Source organism: Prenolepis imparis, unplaced genomic scaffold (assembly GCF_030444845.1).
Source record: "Prenolepis imparis isolate NDT839.2.m4 unplaced genomic scaffold, iyPreImpa1.0 SCAF_70, whole genome shotgun sequence".
Taxonomy (NCBI): domain Eukaryota; kingdom Metazoa; phylum Arthropoda; class Insecta; order Hymenoptera; family Formicidae; genus Prenolepis; species Prenolepis imparis.
The window spans coordinates 68,116-75,766 of record NW_028141228.1 but is presented as its reverse complement, the minus strand read 5'-3'; the positions used below and the strand labels follow the sequence as shown (position 1 = coordinate 75,766).

General features: G+C 34.6%; 1 protein-coding gene across 1 annotated transcript; it reads left to right on the top strand.

Moving 5' to 3' along the window:
• LOC145947369 (uncharacterized) lies at positions 1–4,121 on the top strand. The gene is made up of 6 exons (XM_083057170.1): positions 1–159; positions 1,878–2,003; positions 2,995–3,166; positions 3,248–3,712; positions 3,934–3,988; positions 4,118–4,121. Exons 1-6 carry the CDS (start codon positions 1–3, stop codon positions 4,119–4,121), a joined length of 981 nt encoding a protein of 326 aa, XP_082913296.1.
• The last annotated feature ends 3,530 nt before the right edge of the window (positions 4,122–7,651 follow it).

Genomic DNA, 7,651 nt, shown 5'->3' with positions numbered 1-7,651 from the left:
ATGGTTAGAGAAGTTGTGATGGATAGAGAAGATGTGGTGTATGATGATGATGTGGTGAATGATGATAAGATGATAGTGATTGATGATATATCAAACGTTGATGATATATCAGACGTTGAAATGGAGCGTGAAAAGGCATTAAGATATAAAGTTGAGCCAGTAACTTCGGTAGTGAAGTTGTTAAAAAATCGTGAAATTGGTCAACGAAGTCCTAATGCAAAATCGTTGCATCAGTTTTTACGAGATCGTGAAAAGGAAACATTGAATGCCTGTTCTTGCAAGCATTCGTGTTTTATGACATATCCCCTATATTGTTCTCCAAAAAAGCGCAAGCTTCATCATGGCGTTTTTTGGAAGATGTTCCATTGGGTGGACTAATATTTACGCGTCCAATAAATCTGACGTCAAAAGGCTGAGATTATCATGTAAGTTATAAATTAAATTAAATTAAATATAAATCAAATTATCTATTAATTATAAATTAATTAATAACAAATTTCTGTTATGCAGGAGTCCCCGCCCAGCAGTCCCCGCCGATTCGCGCAGCATCAAACATTTGGCCGCCTCAACATATCCAGACACTCTCGTTCAGACAGGCATTGCTCAACCATGTGTTGCTGTCGTAAATATTATATTTTATATTATTGTATTATATTTTAGATTTTATGATTATATTATATTTTATATTATATTTTATATTTTATATTATATTTTATATTATATTTTATATTTTATATATTATTATATTTTAAATTTTAAATTCACACACACACACACACACACACACACACACACACACACACACACAAACGCACACAAACACACACAAACATTTTGTAAAATATACACACACACACATAGTTATATAATAAAAATTATTTTAAATATTAAAAATATATAGTTTATTTTAGATTAGATCTTCTCCCCTTCCTCATCCTAAAAATATTAATTTAAAAAAAAAATATTATTAAAAAAAAAAAGTCTCTCTCGCGTCCGCCTCTCGCGCTCTCGTTCGCTGCATCAGCTCTCGCGCTCTCCATCACCGCATCGTCTCGCAACATCTCTCTCTCGCTCTTGTGATATCTCTCTCGCGTGCACCTCGCGCTCTCCTTCGCTGCATCAGCTCTCGCGCTCTCCTTCGCGTCATCTCGCGCTATCTCTCTCGCTCTTGCATATACGCCTCGCTGCAACACCTCGCGCTCTCAATCGCCGCATCATCTCGCTACCGCTATCTCTCTTTCGCGAACGTCTCTCTCGCGACATCTCTCTCTCTCGCGTTCGCCTCGCGCTATCCTTCACATTCCTCTCTCCCCGCGGACCCCTTACCCAAAAAGTTTCATGCGGTCTTTCGCGGATTCCCCTCTCCCCGCAGACCCCTCACCAACAAAGCTTCATGCGGTCTTTCGCGGACGCCTCCCCCTCCCCGCGGACCCCTCGCGGACCCGTCACCTAAATCGCGGACGCTTCCCCCTCCCGCGGACCCCTCGCGGATCCTAACCTCGCGGACGCCTCCCCCTCCCCGCGGACCCCTCGCGGACCCGTCACCTAAATCGCAGACGCTTCCCCCTCCCCGCGGACCCCTCGCGGACCCGGTACCAAAATCGCGGACGCCGCCCCCTCCCCGCGGACCCCTCGCGGACCAGGCACCAATATCGCGGACGCTTCCCCCTCCCCGCGGACGCCTTCCCCCGCGTGACGTCATTCCCCCTCCCCGCGTGACGTCATTCCCCCGCGCCCTGGGTTCCCCTCGCCCCTCACCCCCCCCCCCATTGCCCCATGGGTTAGAATCGGCATAGTATTACTACTAATAACAAGCAATTCTTGGTATAAATTTTTTAATTCCATAATTTCATTTTTTTTCACAGTGAAAATACGAGAGCGATCTCAAGATTGATACGAGAATCTACAGTAAAAAAACAGTCAAGCCACAGGGAATTTCCTTTAGAACTGTAGATGATTTCTTGGCCTTTGAAGAAGTTAACCAAGAAATTTATAATGATTTGGTAAGAATTTTTTCTAAATATGCTAGGAAGAATTAATATTTCTGTTCACCTAGAATATCTCCGCTATTTTTAAAGATAAAATATTGTAATATTAAGAATGTAAAGTATTGAGATAGCCATAATGTGTTAATAATAATTTTTAGTGCGTGGAGGCGCTTCGCGATGATTTCAAGAGGGAGAGGCTCACTTGCGCGCAGTACAATTGCACACGTTGCAATTGCACACCGTGCTATTAGACACATAAAGTTGCGCACAATACTTTTGCCCACAGTTCTTTTGCGCACAATTCTTTTGCCCACTGTTCTTTTGCGCACCGTGCTGGTAGGAACCCCTACCGGCGGGGTGGGTGCAGGAGGGGGGGCCGAAGGCCCCCCTTGCACCCCCCCCCCGTGTGTGTGTGTGTGTGTGTGTGTGTGTGTGTGTGTGTGTGTGTGTGTGTGTGTGTGTGTGTGTGTGTGTGTGTGTGTGTGTGTGTGTGTGTGTGTGAATAGAGCATGTGTCGCGCATTTTCGTGTCCAATTGCACAGTGTGCAAATGAACGGTGCGCAAAAGAACTGTGGGCAAAAGAACTGTGCGCAACTTTATGTGTCTAATAGCACGGTGTGCAATTGCAACGTGTGCAATTGTACTGTGCGCAAATGAAGGCTTCTCTTTCAAGATCATCAAAATTTGTCAAAATGAATATCTCATAAACCATTCATTATTAGATTATTCCATTCTAACAATTTTTTGCGCTGTATTATATTATGAGGAATTGATTTATATACAAAAATTATGTGGTGATTCTGTTTAAAAAAAGTTATGATAACTTTGAAATCATTGAAGCGCCTCCACTCAAAAAAAAGATTATTAGCATATGGCTTTCTCGATACCTTACAATTTTCTTAATTACAATATTTTCATATCTCTAAAAATAGCGGAGATATTTCAAGTGAACAGAGTTACTGATCCACCTATTTATAATCAGTTTACTACAAAAATTTTGTTACAGGTGGGATACTTCGTTTACCTTGGACGAGCAAATCTTGTTGATTGCGCTGCAGAATATTTTCGCAGCGTATTTCCTGAAGATGAAGAAGTATCGCCACACCTTACATTAAATGGAAGAACCGGACCAGGGGGATACAAATTGCGAGACAGTCGCTTCGCTCAAGCATGTCAAGGTTCGTAAAAAATACCTTAACTTTATATTCTACATTGAATACATAACGATAACTAAAGATGTTTCTTATGAATTTTTCCAGATGCCATAAACGCCAACAAGCATTTTCCCAATCCCAATAATTCTGAGTTTTATGAAGCCATGGAAAAGGCTTTGAAAAGCCTTAAGACCAGAAAATGGCGTTATAATAAGAAAAAACGAAGACAAACGAATCATGAAGAAAATGATGAGGAATTCCCACCAAATCGCCGCCAGCGAATAGACGACTTATCGGAAGAGGGCACTGATGCAAGATTTGAAGATATCCAGGAAGAAGCAGATGACGCCAACGAAGAGGAGAGCCAACACACGGAGGAATCCGACATGGAAATTACCCAAGACATGGATGGAGCGGAAAACAACGACGTCGAGAACATAAATATAGCTGAGTACGCTGATGGAATTCAGAACGACCTGATGACCACAAATGATGACCAGATTCTGCAGATGGACGAAGATCTACAGGTGAATCTATTGGAGGACTCGGAAAAAATGATGGAGGATAACGGTAAATAAAAAAATATAAAACAACTTTTATATAAACTTTTTTATACAACTTTTGAATGAAACATTTTTGATAGAAGCCTTGGTTTTCGAAAAATAGCAATGCATTATTTAAAATGAGATACTTCTTGTATAATATAAAAAAAATAATTTTTTTTATTTTAGTCTTAATAACAATAACAAATAAAAAATTACTAATTCTTATAATAAATCAAATTATTTCAGATGAATGCGGCGAAACTGACAAATTTCAGCTTTTTGGCAGTCCACCAGACTCTTGGTAAGTTTGTATTTGTGTGTTTTTTTATACTTTGGAGAAGCAGTAGCATTATTAAATTTGGATGTGCTTCACAGAGAACGGCGGGGTGGGGCCGTTCTCACAGCTCTAATTCATTTTTTTCTGTTTCAGGTAAATATAAAGTATGGAGGGGCAAATTATTTGGTTGTGCCTCACAGGAAAGGGCGGGGATGGGGCCCTTTCCCTTTCATAATTTTTTTTATAATTATATACATATAATATATATATGTATATATGGACGCAGTTATGCAATATGGAACTAATCACCAATTTTTTTCGATTTTGAGCTTTTTATTGCAAATTGTGTCTGAATGTATCAGGCACAATTTGCAATAAAAATTTCGAAATTGAAAAAATTGGGTGGTTGGTTCCATATTGCATAACTGCGTCCATATATTTATATTATAATATGTATATATTTATTACATATATTATTGATTTATTATATATATTATTATAATATATACATATATATATATATATATATATTAACTAATATATTTATTACAAACAATAACATAATATCAATGTTATATATAATTTCCCATTCAATAATGTAATTATTATATGACATTATTATGTAACTTTGCAATTACATATATTATTGTTGAGTGTGAAAAATTATAAACATTGCGATGTTATGTTAATACTATTGCTTTGTGTTTATTGATATATGAAATTTCTAATTAAGTTTTATTAAAATAGTGTATTATTAATATATATATATATATATGTATATATATCATTAATTATAATTATATAAATATTATATATTAATATGTATATTATATTATAAATTATACTACATATTATAAATTTTATTATATTATATTATATATTATGTGTATTATATTATTATATATATGTAACGTATATATTATTATATGTATATATTATGTGTGTTAAAATAATAATAATAAATCAATTTTTTATAATTTAATTAAAATTAAAAGAATAATTTCTGTAATATTATAAAATTTAAAAAAAGCGACGGGATATGGAAAAAAGGGGGAGAGAAGCCGATACGAAAATGCATTTACGTTCTAGTACTGTACTGGTACGATGAGAGTACAACGTATGATCATAACCCTACATCAAGAGCACAGTGGCGTTACGGTAGCCGTACCGCGTACTAATACGTTGTACTGGTAACGTACGCCTACGGTACGCACGTACGTGATAGATACGGTACTGATACGCAGAGTACGACGTACGCTCACCGTATCAGTACCGTGGAAGTATTTTGTTATCTGGGAAGAGCAATAAAACAGCAAATAAAAACTGTGTTCAATATGTTGAAATTAGACATCATATATTTTTACTGTTCTATCGCTTCGCACGCGTATCAGAGTATCGAAGCGCATAGATAACAGTATATCATATGTGTGTCGGTCTCTATCACATGTTTGAACACAATTGTTCATATGTGTGAGTGTATTGCGAATAGATTTCTATTACATATATATATAAATATTTACTTATTTGCTCAAAAATATATATGCTTATAATATTTATATAAATAATACATGTTATATAATCGTCGATTATATCGATTGGAAAAAACCGAATTGTATTAGATTGATTGTAATTTACTAAAAAGTTACATTATAATATCCAGTTATATATACCCCAAGTTTCGATATTCACTGTCAGTACTGAAAATCTATAGTTTACATTACGCTCACTATAGATTTTCAGTACTGGCAGTGAATATCGAAACTCAGCCATAGTATTATGCATATACATTTGTATGTGTCATATACATTTCTTATATTTACATACATGTATGCATACATACATAATACATATACATATATATGCAATGAATTTTATTTGATACAGTGGATTACCATAAAAATAAAACATTTTTGGGAAAATGTTTCATATAAAAATTGTAAGATTTTGAAGGGGGATAATATCATGAAAATTGCTCTTGCGTAGTGTTTTTCAATTATATTTGTTAGTTTTTTATGGAATTATTTTAGTTTTATTATATAAATCGAACTCTCGCAACATTCAACATAAAAAGTAGTAGGATAGCTAAAAAATAAAAAAGTTACGAAATCTTATATTATGAAGTATGAAATATCTCATAAAATATTAATTTTTTGATAATTTTACCTCAATACTTATGCACAAAATAAAGAGAAATGGTGTAAAGAGAACATATAGTTGTTTTCAAAGACAAAAATATGTAGCTGCTAATTTACATACGTTTTCTTGAAAACAACTACGTGTTCTTTTATACCAGTTTATTTCTCTCATTATTTTGTGCATAAGTATAGAGGTAAGATTATCGAAAAATAAATATTTCATAAGATATATTTCATTATTTATTTAATTATATCAAATAAATTATAAAATATCTCGTTACGTTTTCATTTTTTAGCCATTTTATAACTTTTTATGGTGAATACTGCGATTCGATTTATATAATAAAAATAAGGTAGGTTCATTAAAAAAAAACTAGGTTGAACTCTATCTTTGAAAAACACCGAACAATCACGATATATTGTCTCCCTTCGAAACCTTTTACAACTTTTATATAGAACAATTTTCCCGAAAATGTTTTATTTATTATTTTTATGATAAAATTTATTTTTATGATAATCCACTGTGTCAAATAAAATACGTATATATATGTTTTATGTATGCATACGTGTATATAAATATAAGAAATGTATATGATGCATGCAGATTTGTGTGCATAATACTTACATATTTTGGATAATCAATAGATAAAAATGTATTTTAATATTATGTGTGTATATGTACACACATATACAATATATACGTAATATATATATATATATATATATATATATATATATATATTGTTACGTCCGTATTGTGATACGTCCCTGTATCCGTCTAAGATCATCGAGTCTTCCGTGAGATCGAGGAACATCGCGTTGTCAAGGCGTCGCTATGGGTTGTTGGTGAACAGCTGTCTTTTGTGGAGTCTGAGTACCGCGGTTATCAAAGACAGACGTTTTCGAGAATATTAGCAAACTACATGCAATTCCTTTTATACTTGATTGTTCTTGTGTATTGGCTCGCCATATTAAAGGTTCTTTCTTTCGTACGAGAGTCAATTCATTTTTCGCGCGAGTGAACGGCGGTTGCGTGATCACAATAGCGATCTTTCGCGAATTCGGTCCCGCGGACGTAACAATATATATATATATATATATGCAATCGTATAAATGTTCATAATTTTTTCCAGAGGGGGGCATATCACTTCCAGAAAAAATGTATACTTTTTACATCTTTTAGTAAAAGCTTTCTCACCGCGACAAGGTAGATGTAAATTGAGAAAGGTTTTTTTTCCATTTTCCAGGGGAGGGGGCAAGTGCTCATTTTGCCCCTCCCTGAGGACGACTATGATTGTAATAAAGATTTTTACAATACAGTCTCGATTGCAACAAAATAATGTATTTTTACAATATTCTGAATAAAATATAGAATGGACCCCTTCCCGTCCATTCTCGTGAGAACGCAACCAATATATGTGTTTCGTCTCTCCGATTATAATTTGCAATCAAGATTGATATAGCTTTTTCTGGTCAATTATAGAATATAGATTTTTGAAATCTATATTCTTCCCAGAATAAATTTTTTTAAATAGAAAATTATACTTTTTTA

Bases quoted from the DNA above. Each gene is read 5' to 3' on its own strand.
- LOC145947369 (XM_083057170.1), top strand. From the start codon at position 1: ATGGTTAGAGAAGTTGTGATGGATAGAGAAGATGTGGTGTATGATGAT. The intron at 160-1,877 runs GTAACTTCGGTA...TGAAAATACGAG, and splicing joins TAAGATATAAAGTTGAGCCA to AGCGATCTCAAGATTGATAC. The intron at 2,004-2,994 runs GTAAGAATTTTT...ATTTTGTTACAG, and splicing joins AAGAAATTTATAATGATTTG to GTGGGATACTTCGTTTACCT.